The sequence below is a fragment of the Mastigoproctus giganteus genome, chromosome 2 (genome assembly GCF_048544385.1).
Source record: "Mastigoproctus giganteus isolate SK-2022 chromosome 2, ASM4854438v1, whole genome shotgun sequence".
NCBI classification, from domain to species: domain Eukaryota; kingdom Metazoa; phylum Arthropoda; class Arachnida; order Uropygi; family Thelyphonidae; genus Mastigoproctus; species Mastigoproctus giganteus.
This window is the reverse complement of record NC_143576.1, coordinates 154,168,645-154,195,976: the sequence shown is the minus strand read 5'-3', so window position 1 is coordinate 154,195,976 and position 27,332 is coordinate 154,168,645. Positions and strand designations below refer to the sequence as shown.

The 27,332-nt window shown below is 39.4% G+C and overlaps 1 protein-coding gene across 2 annotated transcripts in view; it reads right to left on the bottom strand.

The window, feature by feature from the left end:
• LOC150089673 (uncharacterized) overlaps nt 1–27,332 on the bottom strand; it is a 389,737-nt gene that overhangs the window by 125,075 nt on the left and 237,330 nt on the right. For both annotated transcript variants that reach the window (XM_090389589.1, XM_090389590.1), the window contains 2 exons: nt 24,272–24,311; nt 19,164–19,210 (listed from right to left, as the gene is read on the bottom strand). In XM_090389589.1, the coding sequence (XP_090245715.1) occupies nt 19,164–19,210; nt 24,272–24,311 (87 nt within the window). The remainder of the gene's footprint in view (nt 1–19,163; nt 19,211–24,271; nt 24,312–27,332) is intronic.

Sequence of the window (27,332 nt, the reverse complement as noted above, 5' to 3'; positions counted from 1 at the left end):
TCGATTTGAAAAATACAGCTATCATTTTCTTCTTTACAGATCGGGATTTTCTGACAATTACGGGTGTGTCGTCATCATCAAAGAGCCAAACTTTGTTTTGAGCCTTGGTCGGCAGATCGTAATAGTACAGCCAAGTCTCGTCACCTGTCACGATGTTGTTCACATACCGAGATTGTCCCTTATCAAACTTTTTTAACATCTCCCGGCACCAAGTCACACGTCGTGTCATCTGCTCTTCAGTCAGTTGATGCGGCACCCAGAGAGAGAGAGAACAAAGTTTCTTCACGTGCAAATGATCTTGCAGAATCGAACGAATTGCTGGTGCATTTAGGCCCAAAGTATCCTCTATCTGTTGGTAGGTCACTCGCCTGTTTTCGTCAAGCATTTTCCTCACAGCAGTAACGTTTTCCTCCGTAACTGACGTTCGTGGCCTTCCCGGCCTCTCAGAATCCTCCAGAGTGAAATTTCCCCTTTGGAATTCTCTATACCACCTGAATATCATTGTACGATGTGGACAATCATCTAGTGCAAGAGTCATTTCTTCTAAGCACTGGTCTATGGTTAAACCATGCACGAAATCATACCGCAAAACTGTCCTTATCTCCTTTCGTGACCACGATGCCATCGCAAGCACTTTACACTCTCACTAATAATGAATAACTGAGCCCATCGACTTGGCACGGCGGCTACTATGCACGTATGAACATGTCTCAACATGCAGCAACAAGCAGCTTCCTGTGATTCATTGTTGCGTCATATTGCAAAACTTTCCTAGTACCCTTTGTATTAGATGTTAGATATTTTAATATATAATTTGTTAGTGTATATTCAGTTATGCTCCATTTTATTTCCAAGACATTACACAGGCAACTATCTAGAGTTCAGACACTGGGATGAGACTGATCACCTCAGTAAAACCAAAGTTGGTTTTCATACTTTTGCCTTTAACTTTAGATATTCTTCTACTATCTACTTCTGTTTTTTCAACTCCTGAACGATTAGGTTTTTGAAGAGAATGGAGGTTTTCTGTATTCCCATAACCTACTAATATTTCATCACCTCTAGCATAACTGCCAAACAAAACCTCTACATAAGATGGCTACTAACATCAGAGTACTACTATGCTTTGATTGATTGATTGATTGATTGAATTTTATTGGCGCATTAGCTTCTAAGGCGTACTACTATGCACAGTACATACTAGCATTGTCATATATATATAGACCAATATGTTATTATCAATATTATTAGGTGGGGGTTGCTGAACTGAAAAATGAAAAATTAAAAATATTAAATTTCTAATACCTTTCTTGTTTGCTAAGACTTTCAGTAATTTCATTACATCTTATTTTTATCAATATTATATATATATATATATATAGTCTGTCACAAAATGAATGAGACTAGTTTTATAAAAAAATTTATTGTAAGATTTTATACAACTGAAAGTTGTCTCCTTCAAAGAAGTTCCTTGGGAAGGTAAACATCACCTCCAGCACTCCTTCCATCCCTGGATGCAGTGCTGGAAGTCTTCTTCTATGACATCCTTCAGTGAATCAGTTAAGCACTCTTGATGTTGTAGATTAGCCCAAAATGATCTCCTTTCAGATTATCCTTGATCTTTAGAAAAAGTAATATGGCAAGAGATCCATGGAATATGGTGGCTGCAGTAGCATTGCAATGTTTTTAGAGGTCAAAAACTTGATAACAGACGTTGTGCAGTGGCAGGAAGCATTGCTGTGACGCAAAATCCAGTTTTTGGCCTTTCCAAGTCAAATGCACAGAACCCTTTTCTATATCCATTCAAGGACTTCAGGGTAGAAAGTTTGGTTTGACAGTGTTACCTTGAGGCATGAACTCTGTGTGTACCTCCATGCTGATCAAAAAACAGATGAAAATCAACTTGATTCTGCATTTGCTTTGTTTGGGGTGTGGCAAATTTGCAGTGTGCCATTCTTCACTATCTTTTTGTTTCCAGATCATACTGAAAAACATGTTTTGTCACCTGATATAACTCACTGAAGGACCTGTCACTCAGTTTCAACATTGAGAAGGTCGAAGCAGATCTTTCCATTTTGCTTCTGTTCTTCAGTGGGATTTTTTGCCCATTTTCACACAAATTTTGTGCACACCTAAATGCTCTGTTATATTATTCCCTTTACATTCTACTAATGTAAAGGGAATGATATAACATTTAATACTTTGTCATTTAGTTTGTATACTATAGTCATGGAAGATTAGTAAATAAAGTGTATTTAAGTTTAAAAAAAATGGGGAAAAAATGGCAAAATTTTTTCAGCTGTAACACACTGCTTAAAATGCAGTCTTAAAGTTGTCGCCTGAAACTGGTATTATATCAAGGTTGCACTGCATTTTGTATATAAAATTTTTTTACCCCAAATAAGAAAAAAGAAGCATATCCTATCAGATAACTGGAAGTATAGTCTTATTTGAAATTAGAATTATTAAGATTGAAAATGCCAGAAGGTTATCAAATTGTAGCAGGGTGGTTAATGATTTTGTAATAACTGAGAGCAAAGTGGAGGAGAAATTGTTGAAGTTAAACATAAGAAAGGCACCTGGGGTGGATGGGATCTATCCAGTTATATTAAAGGAGGCAAAAAGGAAGTAAGCAAACCCTTAGCCATAATTATGAAAGCATCCTTGGACTCAGGGGAGCTTCCCACGGATGGGAGATGTGTAAGTGTATTCCCAATTTGCAAAGGGGGATCGAAGGGTGACACGAGTAATTACAGACCAGTTAGTTTAACTTGTGTTCCGGGTAAAATAATGGAGTCACTGGTTAAAGATGCATTGCAGGATCATCTAGACAAGACTGCAGCAATAATTCAGACACAGCATGGGTGTGTTAAGGGAAAGTCTTGTCTGACAAATTTGATTGGATATTATGATGTGGTTACAAAGGATATCTCTAAATAGGCCTACAAGGCCGGGACAATTCATGTTGATGATTAAGCTTAACATATATATATATATATATATATATATATATATATCTAATAGATATATATATATATATATATATATATATATATATATATATCTAATAGATATATATATATTCGATAAGTATAAAATAGATATATATATATCTATTTTATACTTATCGAATATTGATAGTGAAGTTGGTTTTGGAGAAGACGATTAAGATTGCAGGTATTTATAAGCAGAGGCAAATTAGTAAATTTCATAAATTATTGGAGAGGAGACAGTGATTGTACATAACAATGGTAGTACTAATTTCATTTGTAATTTAAGTAGCAAGCATCTTACTAGGGAACAGGATGGGGTCTTGAACTTGGGTACTAAATTTGCCTTGATGCCCAGTAAACCGCTGGTCGCTGAAATAGCAATGGGCATCGAGAGAGCTGTTTATAAGTTACCAGCAACCCAGGCTAATGAAGTATGCATTAGAGTGGCGGCTATTTTGAGTCAGGCCAAGCTGGCCCCCTCCAACCTTAGTATTATTCATAGAAAGGCTTTGAGGGAGTTCAAGCAGGATGACGATATTATTGTCCTACCAGTGGATAAAGGTAGGGCTACGGTTATTTTGGACAAAGAACAATATTATAGTAAAGCATTAGAATTATTACAGGATACCGCTTTATACAAAGTTACCCGCTGTAATCCTTTGGTTAGTTGGGAACGACAAGTGAATAGCCTTTTACAACGTTGGCAAAAGTCAGGATGGATATCTAAGGAGGTCTACTGGTCGTTACATGCCGCTGGATGTTGTTTACCCAGATTCTACGGGCTCCCAAAGATACATAAAGTAGATATACCACTCAGACCTATTATATCATTTATAAACAGTCCTAAGTATGCTTTATCTAAGTACTTAGCTAAGCTAATTGCACCCATAGTAGGACTTTCCAGCTTTGTCATTAAGAACAGTAAGGAATTTGTGGACTTTATAAAAGGACAGACTATACGGGAAGATGAGATAATGATTTCATTTGATGTTCGTCACTATTTACTTGTATCCCCATTAAGTTTGGCTTGCAGTGTGTTAGAATGGCCTTAGAAAAGGATGTATTGTTAAGTACCAGGTCACCTCTAAGTATTGATGACATTTGTGAAGGAGTGGAGTTTTGCTTATCTAGTACCGTTATGGTATTCCAAGATGTCATGTACAGGCAGGTCCATGGCACAGCCATGGGTTCCCCCATTAATGCCATAGTGGCCAATTTAGCTATGGAAGAGTTAGAAGTCAGGATTTTTGGGGATTTGGAATTTCCCATGCGCAGATGGAGGAGATATGTTGATGACACATTCTCAATTATACAAAGGGGGGGAGGATCAGGTGCTTAATGTACTTAATAGTTGCTCCCCTTTTATCAAATTTACTTCGGAGGTGGAAGCAGAAGGAACCTTGCCATTCCTTAACATGTTGGTTATTAGGGAAGGTGACAGGCTTAAGTTCAAGGTATTTAGAAAGCCGATGTGCCGGGGTCAATATACCCATTATACCTCGGCACAGGCCAACCAACACAAAAACAGTGTGGTCAAGGCTCTAATAGACAGGGTGTGGTCCCACTGCAGCATCCCTGAGGATAAAGATAATGAAATTTTTCGGGTCACAGCAGACCTCAAGAAGTGGGACTATCCCCAGAGGGTGTTGGACAGAGCCATTAGAGGAGTAGAGTCCACCCGTAATGAGCAGTTCACCCCTGTGAGCACCGCATACATTCCCTACTATCCGGGCCTTTCAGACCACATCGCACATATAATTTGGGGGTGTCAGATACGCTGTGTGCAACTCCCAGGTCGGACCCCCATATGCAAAGAAGCCAGCAGTGGGGTGGTGTACGAAATTAAATGCCCGGATTGTGGGATGTGTTATGTGGGTGATTGAAAGACCAGCTAGGGGAGCATGTAAATGCAATAAAATCTGCAAATTATGGGAAGTCTGCTGTGGCAGAAACAACATCAAATTTCCCCAGAGGATGCTGTCATCACAGATAATGCAAAAGGGTTCTGGGACCGTAAATGGTTTGAAAGCTTATGTATTGGGGCAGCTAGCAATACTATTAATAGGGATAGGGGTGTACGTGTACGTCTACAGCCCCCCCTCCCGGAAACTGTCGTTCTTGGACATGATGAACGGTTTCAGGAAGCATGCTCCTGAGCCATTTCCGGTCCCGGTGCGCAAATGGAAAATTCCAACCGTGGAACCGTGTGACGTGGATCTGCTATTTAAGGATGTGCCACACAGTAGACATATGCTGCTGAGGAAGGAGACTGCTGCCTCCGAAAGCTACAGCAAATTTTATCGCTTTTAATTTCTATTTTTAGTATATTTTATCAGTGTTATTTATATTTTTATTGTAAATATATATCTATTTTATACTTATTTTATTGTAAATAAAGTGTTTTTAGTTACAGTATTGAATTTATTTATCTTCTGGCTGGTGTGAAGCTTAATCATCAACATGGTTACAAAGAAAGTGGATGCAAAAAATAATTTTGATATCATATACTTGGATTTCAGGAAAGCTTTTGACACTGTTGCAAATGGAAGAAATTGAAGCAAAATGGTATTAAGGGTAAGTTTCTACAATGGATAAAAGGATGGTTGAGTGGGAGAAGACAGAGGGTGGTAATCAATAGGTGCTGCTCTTCATGGACTAATTTTATTAGTGGAGTCCCACAGGGTTTGGTGTTGGTTCCACTGTTGTTTTGTATATTTATCAATGATATTGATGAATGTATATCAGGCTTAGTGTTGAAGTTTGCAGATGATACAAAGGTTGGCAGGGTTGTTAATGACAATAATGGCAGTGTGGTACTGCAACAGGATCTAGAAAATTTGGGAAGATGGGCTGAGATTGGTTGGTTGGTTAGTTGAGTTTTATTGGCGCATCAGCAACTTAGGCTATAATGCGCCAAAACAATTAGTAAAACATTCAGTGACCTAATGAATTAGGTCACTAAGTCAGAGTATAAAACAATTATAAACTGTAAAAGACAAATATCTGTAAACAAGTAACAGTAGTAAATCTTAAAATAATAAGATTTTTTTAAATATGAGTAAAAAGGTTTACTGTTTTTAGGAAACTAAAAATAGCAGACACATTGTCATTGTCGGATAAAATATGACTGAGTGTATACGGCTCAGTCAGATGGTTAAAAGCGGTAATACGAGCATTTCTAAAATTGGTACAGTCACATAAAATATGTTTAACGGATAAAATGGTGTCGCACTGCTCGCACATAGGAGGGTCATCAGCCCTCAGCAAAAAGGAGTGTGTAATTTGACAGTGTCCTATGCGGAGCCGAGCAAGAACAACTTCCTCTTTGCGATCCCTGCGTAAGCTGGACCACCAAGGATGGATCATAGGCTTAATTTGACATAGTTTATTTGTAGTAATCAGTCGATGCCACGAATCTTGCCACTGAGATTGTAGGTTACTACGGATCACTTGCCTGTAGTCTGTATAGGGGACTAACAGGTCAAGATTATCCGTCAGGGCTGCTGATTTGGCTGCAGTGTCAGCCAAATCATTTCCTCTAATCCCGATGTGACTGGGGATCCAGCAGAAGCGGATATCGAATCCACTTTCATAGAGGCTGTATATTATCTGCTGGATTCGGGACAGGGTTGGATGATTAGTGTGTGACATCGCTGATAAAGCCTGTAGTGCACTCATTGAGTCGGCATATATAATATACCGTGGGTAACGGTGTTTTCTTATGTGATCTAGAGCTAACTCTATGGCATGCAGCTCTGCAGTGTAAATGCTGCAGTCAAGGGGTATGATATGGTATTATTTGGAAAGACAGCAGCAGATCCCACATACGATTCTGACTTCGAGCCGTCTATGTAAACTGGCAAGAAGTCAGAATGTTCTGCACAGTGTTGTGAATAGAGCTGAAGGTACACAGAAATTGAAGTATTCAACTTCGTCGCAATCTTGAGCGAGAAGTCACATGCTGGTGTTTGTGCATGCCAGGGTGGAAGTGGCTCCTTTGGTGATCGAGCAACCTTGTCTACCGAGATGTTAATCTCATTGAGTAGCTCTTGAACACGAATGCCGAATGGGCGATTGGCGATTCGTCGTGTGTTATAAAGATTTTCCCATCGTGGCTCGAAAACGGATGTCCACGTGGGATGATCCGGCAGGGACTTCGGCTTGAAGGCATATTGTAGAGACAACTGCATTCGTCGAAGCGACAAGGATGGTTCATTTGCTTCGACATACAGACTTTGGACAGGTGATGTTCTAAATGCACCAGTAGCGATACGAATGGCTTGGTGATGGATGGGGTCAAGCCAACAAACAGCGCTATTTCTGGCAGATGCATACACCTGAGACCCATAATCTAATTTTGAGCGTACAAGTGCACGGTACAGACGCAGTAGAGTGTATCGGTCTGCACCCCAAGAGGTAGAAGAGAGAGAGCGGAGGATGTTAAGCCCTCTCATACACTTCGTACGTAGCTGACGAATGTGTTGTACAAATGTCAACTTTTTGTCAAAAATGAGTCCCAGGAATTTCGCCTCTGATACAACTGGAATGGTGCTTTGTCCAAGTCGTAATTCAGGCTCGGGGTGGAGGTTACGTTTGCGACAAAAATGGACGCAAACGGTCTTCGGTGAGAACCTGAAACCATTGGCCGTGGCCCAGGTGTTAACACGGTCAATAGCTTGTTGCAGTTGTCTCTCAATAACCCTCATATTGCATGATTGAGAGAATATGCTGAAGTCATCGACATAGAGTGCACTGTTTATAGTTGGAGGAAGTTGTTCAGAAATAGAATTTATTTAAATGGCAAAAAGCGTAACACTTAAGACAGATCCTTTTGGTACCCCCTCCTCTTGGCAAAAAGGCCGCAAAAGGGAGGATCCTACACGAACTTGGAAATAACGGCAGGATAAAAAATTTTTAATAAAAATGGGAAGGTGGCCTCTCAGACCGAGATTGTAAAGGTCTTTTAAAATACCAAATCTCCAAGTTGTGTCGTACGCTTTTTCCATATCAGAGAAGATGGACACCAAGTGTTCTCTTTTTAGGAAAGCATCACGGATTGATGTTTCCAGTCTAATTAAGTGGTCCAGTGTGGACCTGTTTCTTCGGAAGCCACACTGAAAGAGGGAGAGAAGGTTGTTCGATTCTAAATACCATAAGAGACGAGCATTGACCATTCTCTCCAATATTTTGCACAGACAGCTGGTCAGAGCAATAGGACGATAGTTTTTTGGACATTTAGGATCCTTTCCCAGCTTAGCAAAAGCAAGTATAGTTGCCTTGCGCCAGGTATCCGGAAAGTGCTCTTCAAGGAAGATTCTGTTATAAATGAAAAGCAAACAGTCCATGGATTCTGGTGAAAGATGTTTGATCATTTCATAATGGATGTTGTCTGGTCCAGTGGTAGCCTTTGTACGGGCAAGTGCTGTTTTTAGCTCGTGGATAGTAAATGGGCCATTATATGGGTAGAAACCATTTGATGTGAATTTAAGGGGCTGATTTTCAGTCTTGCACTTTAAGACCAGAAACTCTGGGGAGTAAGATGACGTTGCAGAGATGTTAGAAAATGTTTCCCCAAGAGCATTGGCTATTGCAGTAGAGTCTGCAATAGTACATCCATTATATTCAAGGACCGATGAGGGGTGTGCTGTGTATTTACCCTTCATTTTCCGGATTTTTTCCCAGACTACCTTAGAGTTGGTAGACTGGTTAATAGATGATGTAAAACGGATCCACGATTCCTTTTGACTCTGACGACGGATGTAGCGTGATTTGGCTCGTGCACGTTTAAAGGCTATAAGGTTGGTCGTGGTAGGATATCGGCGGAATATCCCCCACGCTTTGTTTTGAGCCTTTTTGGCTGCTGTGCATTGTGAATTCCACCAAGGTTTGGGAAATGGTGGAAACCGGGCAGATGTTTTTGGAACAGCATTCGCAGCTGCTTGGACAATATTTTCTGTGATGTACTTAACTGCATCATTGATAGGCTCTTGACTAACTGTGCTAAGATCAAAATTTGCCTGATGTTGGAAGGCAGTCCAGTCAGCCTGATCAATCTTCCACCGTGGTAACCTGAAGGGAAGACATGGTCTCCCACTGTGTAACAAGGTTATCACAGGGAAGTGATCACTTCCATATGGATTCTCCTCCACTTCCCAGGTGAGTGAAGGGAGTAGAGAAGGGGAGCAGATAGAGAGATCAATGGCAGAAAAAGTATGGGTAGGCATGTGGAAGAAGGTGTTTGTTCCAGTATTTAGAAGGGAAAGGTCATTGTCATTGAGCATACGCTCTATGACTCGTCCCCTTCCGTTGATGTTAGCACTACCCCACAGGGTGTTATGTCCGTTAAAATCCCCGAGAAGTAAGAAAGGGGGAGGCAGCTGCGTTAGAAGATCATCAAGGTCTGCCTGGGAGATGTCAGTCCCAGGTGGCAAATAAATGGAGCACACAGTTAATAAAAATCCCACTGAAAGGCGAATTGCAACAGCCTCTATGCTGGTTGTAATTAGCAAGGGCTGCACTGGGGTCTGGTTACCCACAAGGATAGCCACTCCCCCATGTAGAGAGCCATCTGCAATTCTATCCTTTCGAAAAACTGATGTTGTGCATGGTGGGATCATCATTTGCCTTTAGATATGTCTCCTGCAAGCAAAAGCAAACTGGCTCGTGCTTTTGCAGGAGGACCTTGATGTCATCAATATTTCGCCGGAATCCACGACAATTCCATTGTAGGAATTTAGCCATTATTTTGGCTTGGTGGGTCCATCAGGCGGCTTCCGAGGTGCTGAGGGCTTACTTTTATCAGTCTTGGATTTGTCTTTTTTGGGGAAGAATGGACGCTGTCCCTGGTCCATTTCCTCCTCCGCAAAGAGTTCCAAAACTGAATCTTCGGGTACCTACTTCTGCTCCACATCCATCTTTTCTTGGGTACTAGGGGGGACTTCCCCTTTCTTATTCTTTTCTTTCATAATTATCTTTGTTACTTGTGGAGCATTAGGAGGTACCGATATAGGAGTGGCAGCTGATTGGTCCTTTTGTGCAGGTTTTTGAGAAGTTAAGAGATACCGCGCGATGGGAATGAAAGACTCCTTTGGAGGAATGGTCATGTCCGTCTGAGTTCCGACGGAACATCTCCCTGCTACCTTCTGGGCGTAGGTAGGTTTGTTGATATTCAGGGGTTTGACCGATTTCCTTGCCTCCTGGTATGATATATTTAGCTCTGCCTTCAGCCGTTGAATTTCTTTTTCTTCTTTCCACCTCTGGCATGCTCGTGAGTAGGCCGGGTGTTCGCCTTCACAGTTAATACAGGTGGGTTTTGCGGCTGAACATGCTGTTGTTTCGTGGTCCTTTGCACCGCATCAAGCGCATGCAAGGACTCCGCGGCAGGCCATTTGAGAATGTCCATACTTCTGGCATTTAAAACACAATAAAGGGTTCGGAATGTATAGACGCACAGAACAGTTGATGTATCCAGCTTTAATCTCGTCAGGAGGTTTAGGAGAGTTAAAAGTCAGGATAACGCTCCTGGTTTTAACAATTTTTCCATCCCTTCGCGCAGTAATTCTCTTGATGGCAATAACTCCCTGGGGTTTTAATTCGGAGCAGATTTCCTCCTCGGTTACGTCGAGAAGGTCCCACTCCGAAATGACACCTCTCGATGAATTGAGTGTTCGTGTGGTGTCACTGTTATAGGTATTCCTCCGATTGATGTTGTTCGGAGTAGATGTTCGGATTGCCTGTCATTTTTAGTTTCAATTAAGAGGTCTCCAGAACGGAGCCTCTTAACTGATTTGGGAGAACCTGCTAACCCATCTAACCCTTTTTGAATAAAAAAGGGCGACATTTTACCAATTGGTTTTTCACCGGTTGAGTGCATAATTAGGAACCTTGGAACAGGCCCTGATGGTACTTCTGTTCACTGCCTCTTTGTACTAATAATACTATCTGGGTCTTCATCTGTGTTTGCAGATAGGGACCGGGTTGGGGCCCCTGAAGAAATGAGTTTATCAGGATTCATAGAGTTTTTTTTAATTGTTCAGTGCCCGGGCTCCCCACCCACCACGGAGCCCAAAGGGACGCCCACTACCCGGCATGCAATAAATGCGCTCGGGAGTGGGATGCCAGGGCTACCCAGACAATATACCCGCACCGCCGCCTGAATCCTGTCCCTCAGACCATGAGGGTAGGGGCGTGGCATTGACACGGTTGACCCTCGCAGGCGAGCCTACTAGCCAATTGATCCTAGCCGGGCCTTCCAGGACCACCCGTCTTGTCGAAGCACGGGCCAAAGTGGTGTATTGAAGCTGGGCCCCTCAACCACCAGGATCCCCCTTTCCGAATTTCCACGGGTCGCAGCACACGGCAAACACGCCGGATTCCATTGATGTAAGCCTGGAACCTGGGCTGTGGGCGTTGGATCCCAGTGATGCTAGTCTGGAAGTCCAGCAGCATCACTGGGAGGTCCCCTCACCACGTACAGGTGCCCACGTCGAGGGGGGATGGGCTGAGAAGTGGCAACTGAAGTTTAACATTGACAAATGCAAAGTACTGCATATGGGTAGAAGTAACCCCAGAGGAACATACCAACTGTGTGGTACTACACTTGGGGTGGTAGAAAATGAAAAAGATCTGGAAATAATTGTGCAGTCAGATATGAAGTTTTCTGAGCAATGCAGGCAGGCTGCCAGGGCAGGTCATGGGGTTTTGTCAGTGATATACAGGAATTTTGCTAGCAGGGAACAGGAGGTGATGTCCCTCTGTATAAGGCAATGGTCAGGCTACACCTTGAGTACTGCGTGCAGGTCTGGAGAACTCATTTTAGGAAGGATGTAGATTTGCTTGAGCATGTACAGAGAAGGGCAACAAGATTGGTGAGGGGACTGAAAGGATCCTCTTACCAGGAGAGGCTTAAGTTCTCCAAATTGCAGCAGCCGGAGACTAGGCACCTGTAAGGTGATCTGATTGAGGTGTATAAGGCCTTGAATGGGTTGAGCACGCTGAATTCTGATGGGATCCTTCCACTTGTTCAGATTACGAATTCTGATGGGATTTTTCCACTTGTTCAGATTATTAACCTAAGGAGGCATAAATTCAACTTGAGGAAAGACAGCTGTAGAATAGATGTGCAGAAATTTGCCTTTAGCCAGCGGGTGGTTAATTGCTGGAACAAACCTCCATCTGTCGTTGTGGAAGTTGATAGGTTAAATAAATTTAAAGAGGAACTGGACAAACATTTAGAGAGAATGGTTGCGTAAATTTTTTTTTTTGGCTAATGCTACATAAACTCATATGCTTGATTTCTTGCATCACATGCCACTATTACTATTTAGGATACAGCATTTTAAAGTTCAAGGTTTACTGCACATGTCCAAACAGAATTTCTAAAAGAAAAGTTACTTAATGTACACAGTGTGTTATATTTTATGCACATTAGCAAATAATAATAATTCATGATTAATAACAAAATAAGTCAATCAACTGACATGAAAATTTGTTACAAAGATTTCTAAAATATTAAGTAAGCACTGAATTTTCCATTGGATCAAGTCCCTGTTCCAAATTGATATTAATAAATCTGAAGGGGAGCACTGGGAAAGGAATGCTATGAAATCAAAATTTAATGTTGAACTATCACAGGGATCAACAGAATGTATGTTGAAAATTTGGCAGCAATCTGCATTTTTCTTGTCAATTAATACAAAAACATACTTACATTTATACCAATTTTTGTAGGAGAGAGAGGGAATGAGGGCTGTGAAATAATAACTGGGCCTGAAATTTTCCAGGACCAACAAAAAGAAATACAGAATCCAGTCACAATATTATGACCACCCCCCATTGCAGACATCACACACGCCTAGCGAATCACACAGCGCACATGTCAAGTTCACACACCGTACACATATAAGGCTTGATGTTTGGCATCAGTGACCACAGTAACAGCCTCTGTCATGGGCAAAGCACACAACCTATCAGACCTGGAAAAAGGCATGATAGTCGACTATCGGACCGGGGTGCCACCATTTCTGAAACAGCAGACTTTGTGAAATGCTCTTGTGCTGCAGTGGCGAAAGTGTATTAAGACTGGACGAATGGGACAGTTTTGACAACCCAACATACCAACTATGGAGCCCCATGCGTCATTGATCCCAGAGGTGAACGTCGGCTGAAATGGTTGGTCAGGACCGATTGGCATGCTACTGTTGCTCAACTGGCAGTCCAAATGAACCGTGGGGGCACCAGAAAGGTCTCCAACATGACAGTGCAGCAAACCCTGCTGCGCATTGGGCTCCAGAGCAGATGACAGCACCCATGCTGACGGCCGTTCATCACAAACAACACCATCAGTTCGAACAGCAATACTGACACTGGAACCCGGCTGTGTGGCAATGGGTGGCCTTCTCCAATGGGTCACGGTTTCTGCTCCACCGAGTGGATGGACAGTGGTGTATTAGGTGTGAAACCTCTGAGAACAGACACCTGGACACGACTGTTGGCAGAAAGCAAGCTAGTGGGGGGGTGGCATTATGGTCTGGGGAATGTTTTCATGGCATGGCTTGGGTCCACTAATACCTCTGGAAGACACCATGAATGCAAATGGTCACCTATTAATCATTGCTGATCAGATACACCCGTACATGTTCACTGTGTTCCCCAGGGGCAATGGTATCTATCAGCAGGACAATGCGCCATGCCATGTCACCAGAATTGTCCGCGAGTGGTTTGAGCATGACGAAGACTTCAAGCTACTTGGCCACTGAATTCCCCAGATCTTAACCCAATTGAAAATCTATGGGACCACCTCGACTGACACATCAGACGGATGGATCCTCCACCAAGGAAATTACAGGAACTCCAGAGTGCATTGCAGTCTGCACGGTTACAGATACCCATAGCAACCTTCCGCAGACTTATCGAGTCCCTCCCACGGCGGCTGGCTGCGGTGCATGCTACGAAAGGCCCATTCTGGATACTAGGTTGGTGGTCATAATAATGTAACTGGACCCTGTATAGGTGGAAAATGTGGCCTCAATCGAACTTTTCGTTCTGGAGTAATATATGAAATATACTTTCATTTACATGAAGATTTCTGTGGTCAGAGGAGAGGCTATGCTTGATCTTAAAAGCTTTCCAGGGACCAACAAAACATATGCTGAAAATCTGATATTGATAAAACGTTTTCTTATTAGGTGGTGTCTAAATAGCATACTTCCAAAATTAGGCATGTACGCAGTGCATTACATTTCAGTTTTTTTTTTTTTTTCCTTTAAGTGTTTTTTTTTTCTTTTTCTGTCATTACCTAAAGTGAAAGGCAAATATAGTTATCTTATTATCAATTAATTACAAAGATTATAACTTTACAGAAGACTTACTAAAAATCTAGTTTTATTCATGAAACAGTCATTCTGTTTAATTACAACTTTATAATATTTATTAGCATTAGTAGAGGCATTTGATGCAAGAAAGCAAGCTTATGCAGCATCAGCCAAAAAAAAAAAAAAAAAAAAAGAAAACCCACTTCCACTTCACCCCTCAGTTCGTTCGAAATATCTGCCCAGCTGAGCCTTAAATTTATTTAGGCTATCAACTTCCAAAACAAAGGATGGAAGTCTGTTCCACCAACCAACTACCCGCTGGCTAAAGGCAAATTTCCACACATCTATCCTACATCTGTCTTTCCTCAATTTGAATTTATGCCCTCTCAGGTGATTATTCTGAGCAAGAGGCAGTATCCCACCAGCATTGAGCATGCTCAAACCATTGAAGGCTTTGTACACCTCTATCAGATCACCTCGCTGGTGCCTAGTCTCCAGACACTGTAATTTGCAAAACTTAAGCCTTTCTTCGTAAGAACAACCCTTCGTTCCGTTCACTAACCTTGTTGCCCTTCTCTTTACTCGTTCCAGCAGCTCTACATCCTTGAAATGAGGCCTCCAGACCTGCATACAGTACTCAAGGTGTGGCCTGACAATTGCCTTATACAAGGGAATAATCACCTCCCTATACCTGCTAGAAAAATTCCTGTATATCATTGATACGACACCATGAGCTACTCTTGCAGCCCATCTGCACTACTCAGAGAACTTCATATCTGCCTGCACAATTACCCCCAGGTCCTTTTCATTCTCTACAACTGTAAGTGTAGTACCACAGAGTTGATACGTTGCTCTGGGGTTGCTGTTGTACTTTACATTTGTCAATATTAAACTTCATTTGCCACCTCTCAGCCCATCTGTTCAACATTTCCAGTTCCTGTTGCAACAGCATAGCGTCAGTAGCATCCTTAACAACCCTGCCAACCTTTGTATCATCTGCAAACTTGGACATTAAGCTTGATATACCATCATCAATATTATTTATAAATACAGAAAACAACAATGGACCCAACACTGAACCCTGAGGGACTCCACTAATAACATTAGTCCACGATGAGCAGTGTCCATTAATTACTACTCTCTGTCCTCTGCCACTCAACCATCCCTTTATCCATAGCAACAATTTGCCACCAATGCCACACTGCTCCAATCTGTGCAGCAGTCTTCCATGTGCAACAGTATCAAAAGCCTTTCTAAGATCCAAATATATAATATCAAAGTTATTCCCTGCATCCAATTCTTTTGTGACTACATCATAGTATCCAATCAAATTGGTCAGGCAAGACCTTCCCTTAAAAAAACCATGCTGTGTCTGAGCTATAACTGAATTCTTGTCAAGATGATCCTGCAGTGCTTCTTTAACCAGTGCTTCCATTAATTTTCCTGGAACAGAAGTTAAACTCACAGGTCTATAAATTACTTGTGTCAGCCTTTGATCCTCTTCTGTGAATTGGGGTTACATTTGCACATCTCTAGTCTGTGGGTACCTCCCCTGAGTCCAAGGAAGCTCTCATAATTATGGCTAATGGATTGCTTACTTCCTTTGCTGCCTCCTTTAATATAACTGGATAGATCCCATCCACCCCAGGTGCCTTTCTTGTTTATCTTCAACAATTTCTCCTCCACTTTACTCTCAATTATTACAAGATCATCTAGCTCACTGCCAGTGTTTACTTCATCTATGGCATTTCCCTTTCTGAATAACTCCTCATGTGTGAATGTCGATGCAAAATATTGATTTAGTTTGTTAGCTACCTGAGCAGGATCATGAACAGTTGAACCATCGATATCAAGTGGACCAATCTGATTCATCCCCTTCCTTCTAGAGTTTACATAAGTAAAGAACTCTTTGCTGTTTTTCTTTGCATCCCTTGCCAAAGATTTCTTGTAATCTGCCTCCGCCTGCCTAACCTCCTTTGTAACTTGGTTACAGATCAACTTATATCTATCATATGCTTCTGTGTCACGTGTTAATTTATATGTATCCCATGCATTTTTCTTCTCTGCCATATGTCTCATTAGTTCATCTGACATCCATTTAGGCCTTAACCTTGAACAATATTTCTTAGTTGGTGTGTAAAGCCTAGTAGCTTCCAAGATAAGTTCTTTGAATGCTTCCCATTTTGAGTTTGCTGTTGGTAACAGCATCAGTTGGTCCCACTGTATAAAATTTAAATACTGTCTTAGACCGCCGTAGTCGCCTTTACGAAAGTAATAACCCTTCCCTTTACCCCTGATGGTAGTTACCTCCTTGAGTAAATCCCACTTCAGCACACTGTGATCATTGCCACCTAGTTGTTCCTGTATCTGCAGATTCTTAATGCATGAAGAATCACTACTGATAATCAAATCACGAGTATTGTTCCCTCTAGTTGCCTCCCGAACATGCTGATTTAGAAAACAATCATCCAATAAATCCACAAAAACCTTGCTAGTGTGTGAGTGACCAAACCCACAAATTCCAGTCAATATCTGGGAAATTAAAATCCCCCATTATAAGACTCTCTGATTTACTGGCCCACTCTATTTCCCTGTACAGTTTCTTTTTATACTCATCAGAGTCATTAGGCCTATACCACACTCCTACTCTCAATTTTGATTTCCCAATGCTTATGTCACACCAAACTGACTCGACACTGCACTGTCCAGCGATGTCGACTGGCTTCACTTCCTTGGATTTTGTGTGTTTCTTAACTAATAGCATAACCCCTCCTACCTTCCTATCCTTTCTGTAGACGTTGTACTCCCCAAATTCCAGTCCTGCATTCCTTATATCTGTGTGACACCACATCTCTGATATCCCAACAATATCCACCTTTGATGCTTTGAGCAATTCCTCAAATTCATCAAATTTATTTACCAAACTCCTAGCATTGGTGTACACGCAAGTATACATGCACCTGTTCTTTTTCTTAGCTACCCTAACACAACCCATGTGTTTACTTGTACCCCAATGACTCCCAGCAGTCTCTGAAATATCCTGTATCTTATTTTCCATATGATGCTGCTCATTCCAATAGAAGTAGTGCAAGAATCACTTTCACCTCTGCCAGTGGCTACTGTTAATCTATTAGTCCTTGTATCCCCCCAATCTAGCAGTTTTCGGACCCACCTAACACTGCTTCGATAGCATCAGCAAACATTCTTGCACCCTTTCTATTTAAGTGTATCCCATCCCTGTAGAAGCAGTCTCTCCTGCTTCTACAGGAGCAGGAGAGACTGCTTCTACAGGATGTATCATAAACAATACCACATTCACGAGTCTTACTTAACAATACAAGCGGAGCATGTATGGATTGTCTGAACCTCACAATACCACATTAAATTTAATCTATGAATTTCTCTTTCTCATCAATAAATTGTATGAAAAAAAGAAATTGCTGGATTTCTCTTTGTCCAATTTTATAATTTTATTAAAATTTGGGATGGCTCAGCAAATCTTTCTATATGGTTTTACATATGTTTGTTATTTTGTTTTTAGGAGCATTAGCAACTAGGGCCATATTGCTCCGGGGATATGCGGTGGTCATTCACTGACCTTTCTGCATCCTCCGTATTTGGTGGTCACAGGCTCGAACCCTGGTCTAATCAAGAAGCGCATGCTATGCACTGCTGCTCCTGCCCACCTGGTTACGGAGGCGCCTGGTTTTACATATCTGCTTTTACAACCACAGTTAACCTTAATAATAACTACAAAACTACAGTTAACCACATAATATTAGCATCACTGTCACTCAATTTAAACAACTAAAATTTTTAAATTTAATTTAAACAACTAAATAAAAAATAGAAAGCGTTTAACTATAAACAAATAAGAAATTATGTAAAAAAGAACATTTTATTATATCACAGTCCAGGAAGTTAGTCTGCTGTCTACAGTACACAGTAATAAAATAACATAATGTCACATCTGAAGTTATATGGATGTTTTTTTTTCCCTTTTATAAAGAAAAGAACTCAGTCTTAGCAGAATATGTCTGAGAACTGAAAGAATTGTGGGGTTCCAAATCAAACCAGATTCCTATGGGACAGCAGTGATAGATACTAAGAGCACATATTGTTTAGGAACTCTTCAGTGCCTGTGAAACTGACAGCACAAGATCTGAAGATAAGAGATGGATCTAAAAAAGGTAGGAGAAAGAAGTCCCACATGCCACCCACCCACCCACCCACTATGTGTTCAGGAAGGGTTTTAATTATTTCTAAATAGTAAAGAAATGTGACTGCAGTTCCTCCAATGAGTGAATCAGAGTCAAAGTGGGGAAGATTTTTTCCCATTTAATAAACAATTTAGAAATCTCATATACAACATTGAATTTCCCCTGTGTAAAGGTCTGATTATACATGCAGAAACATACTAACATCTCTGCTACACTGCTATAACCCCCACCCCACACTACCACAACCCTTTGGTTAACAGTATTTGCCTGACATCAAGGTTCCAAAGCAAAATCCACAAATGCCAATCCATATTTTAGTAGTTGAACTGCTCTAGTAGTTGAAATATAATGTTCCCTACTGAATAACAAGAAATTTAAATATTAAAAATTTATTTGAACACATATTTTAAACCTTTATTAATTACTGCCATAAGATTCATTCACTCATTACATTGAAAAAAAAAATTCTAAAAATTTATAAACTACTAAATCAAAATGATATGGTATAACTCCTGGGGTTTAAATAGCATAGATTTTTCTAAAATTCAAATATCAAATATTGTTTATTTTTGGGAGGGGAGGACAAAGGTGAATCTGAATGCATAAACTGTGATAATACATGCGTATGAAGAATCTACCTTAAGCTGCCCATTATCCAATGAGGTTTCCAAAGAAGAAGAAGAATCTGAAAAAAGGGGAAAAAAATAAAAATTACAGAACCAAACTATTTTTTAACAATGAATTTAGAAGTAATGTAATAAGATAAGCTAGTGAACTACTTATCTTTCATCTTTAAACAGTAAGAAATTTTTCTGTATCAAGTTATAATTAATTTTGTGAATGTTTTAAAAGTTTTCTTTAATTATTGTAATTACTTAAAAGCATAAATTTAAGAGTATTTAAATGTGTTCAGTAGAAAGCCTACTACCAAACTATAGTTTTTTTTAAACTAGATACTATTATTAACTTTTGCAATACTATTCAAAAAAAAAAGTTCTAAACCTTTTTAAGATTTTTTAAAGCTTCTTAAACTTTGTTGAGCATAGGAGCATGTACATTCTGGATTGTCAGTAGGAGAAAAAAATTGACACCAATAAATCAACTCGTAAATCAACAAACCCACAAAACTTCACTGACCATGTAACATGTTCAGTAAAGTTTAGTGCAATCAAAACAGCCTTTGCAAATACATTCTTCTTTCCAGAAAGTAAGTGTTCACAAACATCAGTACAGTCAGTCCTCGTATAGCACGATAGTTGTGTTCCTAGAAACCCTCGTGCAATGCAAAATCGTGCAATATAAACAACAGGCCCTATGGGAAAAATAGGGTTAGGTGCCGACCACCCAAGATTGAACATACATTTGTAACCAAAACATTACCAAACACAATAATCATAATAAAATAATTACATATTTTATTATGACTATTATGTAATAAAATATTGTTAATGCTTTTGCTTATATCGTAAGCAAACTTGTTTTTTGTTCGATTTTCTATCCAAACAGATGACAGCCATTCCATCTCTTCCAATTCTTTGTGTCTTAATCTAATGGATTTTAATTACACTTCGAGTTGTTCCTGCTATGAAAGTTGTTTTTATTTTCTCTGCATTGCCTCATTTAGGTCTGTAGCACTTGCAATATCACATGGTCTTTCATTTTGCTCAAAGCGTTTCACAATTTCATATTTTTTCTCTATCGACAGAGGCGGACTGGCCATAAGCCTTACCGGGGAAACCCCAGTGGGCCGGAGGCCGGTGTGATTTTGGCCATAAACCATAGTATGAGGCCACTATAAATTTTCCCGATTAAGAATTTTTAACCGAGTCCGCCTCTGTTTATCGATATTGCTTTTCTTTTTCTCTCTGAATCTGCAGTGTCTTCACCAGGACGCTTCCTTTTCACACCTTTTAAGTATTTTACTCATTTTTAGGGAATAAAGCAGAATTACAAAACAAGGAGGCACAAGGAGGCACGCTTGATACACACAAACAAAGCTGCGCACGTGTAGCAACTAAATAAACATCACAGTAAAGGCACAGATACACTATTAACACCTCACATTTTACTAAAGCACATTTCAAGGGGTTACTACCATAAAACAATAAAAACAATTTCCAGTTGCATTCCTGCTAGTGAAATCTATTATAAACTGATAGTAAACTCGATCTAATTGCATTTGTGATAATACCAATAGCTAGAATTGTGCTGGTTTTTACGTTATTATGGTGAAATGTGTTTCCCCTTTACTGATATCAAAAACAAATACAATTTCAGAATCTTCTCTTCATTCCTACCGTGTTGCATTTGGTTGGGGTGATTCCGCATTTGACTGCCATTTCTTGTAAACACAAAGGCGAATCGGGCATAAGCGAATTCGGTTCGTGTTATATACAATATTGTTCCCCTATTTATAAATCGTGTATGATCGAATTCGTGTAGTGTAAACACGTGTTATACGAGGACTGACTGTACTGCCCATAAGCAATTCCATCTTTTAGCCCATTGTAAGGTGCTCTGCAGGATCGCAACTGTGTGTGCACCCAAAATCTGCACCATTAAGACTGCTTATAGACAGAAAAGAAGGAATGAAAATATAGTGCTTACCAATCAGCAAGTTCTTCAACTATTATACGACAGGATTACTATGGGGGAAGGGGGAGATGTATCAATGCAGTACAGCAGAGCATTGATAATCCAAACTAATTGAGACCAGGGATAATTTGGACTTCCAATTTGTTCGGATTTTCAAACTTATCAAAAATACAGTTCTGGAGACTAAAAAAAAAAAAAAAAAGGTTCAGCAAGTTTAGAAATAAAAACACTAAGTGGTACAAAAGTATTTTTATTCATAAGTAAAAACACAAAGGGAATTTTCAGCCACAATAACACATAAGTATAGGCCTTTAAGAAAATAATTACTGTACTTATTTTTTGCTGCACCATTTTTGAACTTTGTTTCTTCGTTGCCAGATCTCTCACTCTTTTCAGCAAAAGTGGTTGAGGTGGACAGTATTCAGCTCGTACCTAGCCCCAGTGGGTAGCATAGTTGGTAGAAACACCGCTCTTCCCACCCTGTGTGTAAAAGACCTGAGTTCAAGTCCCGTCAATGACTGGAGGAATTTTTATGGGCCTTTTTCACAATGTGGCTGAGTTAATCAGTGCCAGGCGAGAGTGGCATGGTTTTTCTCCCCAAATCTCGAGCGTTTCGTCCAGCAAACAGAAAATGGACCACAGAACATGCAATTTACAGACAGTATACACAGAATAATATGGTCTTAGTTGCTGATGCTTTCAGAATCCAACTACAACAACAAACAGCATCTTTGAGGGATGGGTCATTAGCTGTTCTCATAGTTGTTTTTTTTTTTTTTTGTTTTTTTTTTGCACCACCATCTAAATCAAATTTTGATGCAAACTTTAAAATTTTTTCCTTGTTGTTTTTAATTTCTGTTATGGCTGACTTTCCAACCTCAAAAAATCTTGCTAACAAAGACCCACTTTCTCCCTTTGAAAGTCTGTTTAAAATCTCAATCTTCAATTTAATTGTTAAAAGTTCTGCTTCCTTTTAAAAGAAGACCATAACTTCAAGTACGGTAAAATAAGCAAAAGCAACAAGTATTTATGAAGATATTAAGGATAAGTATGGTGAACCCCAAACCAAGTTGTGGCAAGCAACGGGTGGTTTAATAGGTTCAAGCATCGCACTGGTTTCCAAAACATTAAAGTATGCGGTGAAGTCGCCAGTGCCGATTCTGCAGCTGCAGAGAAATTGTGATGTGTTGGAAAAAATTATTGATGGAGGCAGCTATTCAACACAGTAAATTTTTAACGTTGATGAGACTGCTCTGTATTGGCAAAAAAATGCCGGAGAGAACATACATTGCCAAAGAGGAAAAGACAATGCCAAGTTTCAAGGCTTCAAAAGATACTGCCACGCTCTTGCTTGGGCTAATGCAGTGGGAGATTACAGATTAAAGCCACTGCTTGTGTACCATTCTGGAAATTCTCTTACATTTAAGGGCATCAATAAAGCCACCCTACCCATGCATTTCCAATCGAACCAGAGAGCATGGATAACAATATCTCTCTTTGAGGACTGGTTTAAATGTTGCTTCATTCCCGAGGTTGAAAAATATTGTAAAGACAACGACGTTCCTTTCAAGATTTTGCTTCTATTAGATAATGCTCCCGGACATCCTACACATCTAGATGATTTCGATTCGAACGTGAGAGTCATATTTCAACCGGCAAACACGACTTCACTCATCCAACCTATGGATCAGGGTGTTATTTCAAATTTAAAAGCATACTATTTATGCACATTTTCCTCAGGCATTATCAGCAGTAGATGATGAGAAAAATTTTACGTTAAGACACTTTTGGAACTCTTACAATATTTACCACGCCATCTTAAACATTAACAAGGCCTGGGCGGAAATTACTAAAAGTTGTTTAAATGGTGCATGGAAAAAAAAATATGCCCACGGAAAGTAAAAGGCTTTGAAGGATTTGAAAAAGATGAATCATATGAAGAGGTTACAGATAAGATTGTAAAGGTTGCAGAGCTACTTCAGTTGGAGGTTGATGCCAAAGACGTGAAGGAGTTGATAGAGGAAGAAGAGAAGGAATTATCTAACGAAGAACTTATTGACTTGAAGGCAGCGATAGTAAAAGAAGAAAATGCTGATGATGCTCAAGATGAACCAAATGAGGAGCCAAAATGCTTCATCACCAAAGCGATGGCAATGGCATTTCGTGAAATTGCATCATCAATGGTGAAGTTTGAGAAGATGGATCCTAACAGCAAACGATTCTTAAAAGTTAAGAGGAGTGAATGATATGCTTGCTACAAAGAAATCTACGATGAAAAGAAAAAATGCCACCATCCAGTCATCCATTAATATGTTCTTTCATAAGGTTGAGCAGCCGACCCCTTCTAAATCTCCACAGCCTTCAAACTCTGCAGCGGCGTACTTATCAGCTGAAGACATCCATTGTGGCAATGATGCTCGAGAGATAAAACTTACTGATGTTATGGCTGTCTCCTCTCTTTTTTTTTATAATTTTAAAATTTTTTTAAATTGCACGCTTTCATAATTTTTCCGGTGTATGAGATAAAAAATTGAATAAATACAATAAATAATTCTATTTACATGTTCAAACATTTCTTTTTTGATTCAATCAATTTGGCGAGCACAGTTGCGAGTGTTGTAAAAAAAAATTTTTTTTTAATTTATTTATTTATTATTATTATTTTTTAATGATCTCAAACTCTTTTGGTACCATTCAGTATGAGATATCGAAACCCACCATGGTTTTTTTTCTTAGTTGTGGCTCAACTCTTCATGGTGTAGAAGGGCACTGGGAAGAAAGTGGCCAGAAACAACTAAATAGACATGCACACTGTCTATTTGGTTGTTTACAAATACAATCATAACATTACACACATTTCTGGCCTTTTTTCAGAGTTCCACATTCATCACAGAGTACCAAGGCAGATCTCAACTGACATTCGGGTGCTGCCCAACATAAGATACTATACATATCTACATGTATTAATGAACTGTTATATTCATAATACGGGTTTCAGATTACTTTTTCATTCATTATTCTCCTGAGCCAATTATAATATATGCAATTATCAGCATATTGTCATTTAAAAGAATTTAAGGTTGTTTCAAAAAAATATGGTGTTACATGTTAATAAAACAAAAAGCATAAGTATAAGGGGCGAAAAAAGTACCTTTATTTGGCATCTGAGCATGTGCACCTTCTGGATCACCCTACCAATATAAAAAAAAAAAAAAAAAAAAAAAATTATCAATTTCTTTACATAGTGAGAGCATGCAGAAATTTAGAACTAACATAAAATATCACTTATGAAATTTTTTTAAACAAAACTGAAGATTAAAATATGAAAAAGGAGATCTTGTGTACGACAGAATCTTACCCATGTGTAAGACAGAATCTTACACAAGATATCTTCTTAATGGAGACCTTGGTAATTTAAAACTTCAATTCAAGGATTAAACTAATTCTTTTTAACTTATTTTTAAAATCTTGCACTTATAAAAAAAGATTAAAAAATTAAGAAAGTTCTTTTTTAATGAGTGTAAAAGTGTAGTTTTTAAAGGTATACTTATTCTTGTTCCAAAATCAGTGAAAGCTTTAGTTATAAGGGATTCGATATGAATAATCGAATTACATGGGTATACAGTAAACCCCCGCTATTCGCGGGGGTTACATTCCTGAGAAATGCCGCGAATACTGAAAACGCGAATACTGAGTTATGGCTCCCATAGTAATAAAGGGGTTCCGTTCCAAAGTATGAAATATATAAGAAAAACTAGTCTAAAATTTTGTCTATGTATGTATTATATGTACCTTCATAATGACTGTACATAGTGAAATGCAAGCATATGGCATCGAAATGTAAATAAGAAACAGTTTAATATTAAATGTAATATTTATTAGAAATTTCAAACAAATCTTTCAAACCAGCGCCTTTGCTAGCTAAAAAAAAAAAAAACTTATCCCGCCAGTGCTATCACCAGTTTCGCTAAAGTGTTGATAAAGGAGTTTTGCCTTTTCACGAATGATTAGTGAACTTAACGGAATTTTATTTTGAGTTCGGTCTTCTATCCACAGATTTAAGCTTTTCCATTTTTTCTAATTTAACATCACGAGTTACAGAGCAAATTTTTGAAGCAATTAGCGCGTTTTCACGGACACTATGGCGGATTTTTTCTTTCGATTTCTTGATTGATCGTACCGTTGACTCATTGATTTTATAATGTTTTGGCACTGAGGAGACACTTTCACCATTAGAAATTTTGTCTAATAGCTCAATTTTATTCGCCAATGTCATTACCTTCTTTGATAATTTCACATTCACATTTCCCTCGTTATTCGTAGCCATATTTTTGTACGGGTTAGAAAGAACTTGTCTAAATAAAGTCACTTTCTTCCGTTAACACACTCGAAAAAGTCTTTTACACTGCAAAATGGTAGATTTATCAATTTTGTAAGCATATCAATTTATAAATTGATAAATTTATTCAATTTTAAAAGCATATAAATTAAAAACAAATGACGAAACCTTCCATGGCAAGAGCATAACACATACCGAACAAGGATTAGCGAGAAACATCCACGCTCGCGATTTTGTCACCCCTCTTCCCCCACCCACTGAGCGCTGTTTTGACCGGAAAAGATAAATTTTAGCAACGCCCATGTTTTTTTATGGCGGAAAATGTTCACGGCGCTTTAAAATTCACATTTTTTTTAGGTTTCATTTTATGTTAAATCAGCAACCGCGAATAGCGGGGGTTTACTGTACATGATTTTTGCTGATAAATTATGCTAATTCCAATCTGATGGAATTAGCATCATCCCCCCCCCCCCCATTTTTTTCCAACTAAATGCCAAGAGCCTCCAAGAAACTGCATTGCAGCATTTGCTGAAATACATCAAATACATAGAATATATATCGTTAATTGTATTTTATAGTAATGAGAAGTCTTGTAGGTGTTATAATTGTTACTTTATTGTTAATATATGTTATTATTATTATTATCATTACTAAATACACTCAGTAATCACTGAATTATGGCCACCACATCTGTAATGAACTATGCTGCAGCAAGTTATATGGGCTGAATGGCAGATCACCGTGAGAAAGTTGACATCACAATACAATATAGGGAATGCAAGAACAATATGCCAAATGACAGTGCACCACACATTCAAGCATACGAGGTTCCACAGCATGACCCAAGAGATACCCTCTCCCCACAACTGATCATCATTAATGGTAAATTCTGTGGTGTCAACAACACTCTGGTTGGACAATGGAAGCCTGGAAATAAATATGCTGGTCAGATGAGTCCAAATACCTAGTGCAACACACTGATGGATGCTTTTGTGTGTGGTGCAAGCAAAATAAGTCCATGGACCCATTGTTCATGGTGACCAATATCCATGAAGGTGAGTGTGGTTGCTTAATTTGGGACATGTTTTGCTGGCAAGAACTAAGATCCCTGGTGCATGTCGAATAACGTTTCATGTGGTCTACTGGCATCTCTTAGGAGACCATGTGCACCCTGCCATGTTGCATTTCTTCTCAGACAGAAACAGGATCTTCCAAGATGATAATGCGCTATGTCATCAGGCACACACTACGCACAAGTGGTTCAAGGAACACAGTGAAGGTATCATCCATCTTGATTGGCCTCCAAATTCACTTGACCTCAATCCAATTGAACATACCTGTGGGTTGTTATGGAATGAGAGGTGAGGTGCATGGACACACAACTGTCATCTGTTCTGACACTGTGGAAAGCCTTGCATGCGGCATGGATGGATCCCTATGGGCATCTTCGGGCATCCAGTGGAGTGAATGCCTAGGCAAATGTGTTGTTATCCATGTGAACAGTGAGCCAACACAGTATTAGGTAGGTGGTTATAATTCAGTGTTCACTCAGTGGATTTAATATTAATATATTATATTATATTAAGCACAGTTCTAGACAGAGGCATACTTTCGATAGGATGGTATACTGCTACATTTTCACCTGAATGTCAAAACCTAACTGGATAATTGGAGAAAAGCCTTATGAATACTCTAAGATATACTAGTACTAATCAAATAGTACAAGAAAGCACAAGGCTTTTGGTACACAGCAAGAAGAAATAAAAATTTAAAAAAATAATAATAATTAAAACTAAAAACAATAAACAAAATAACCTATTTTACTCCCTCCTTATGCAGGCACCTATCCAGCTGACCTTTGAGTTCCCCCCAA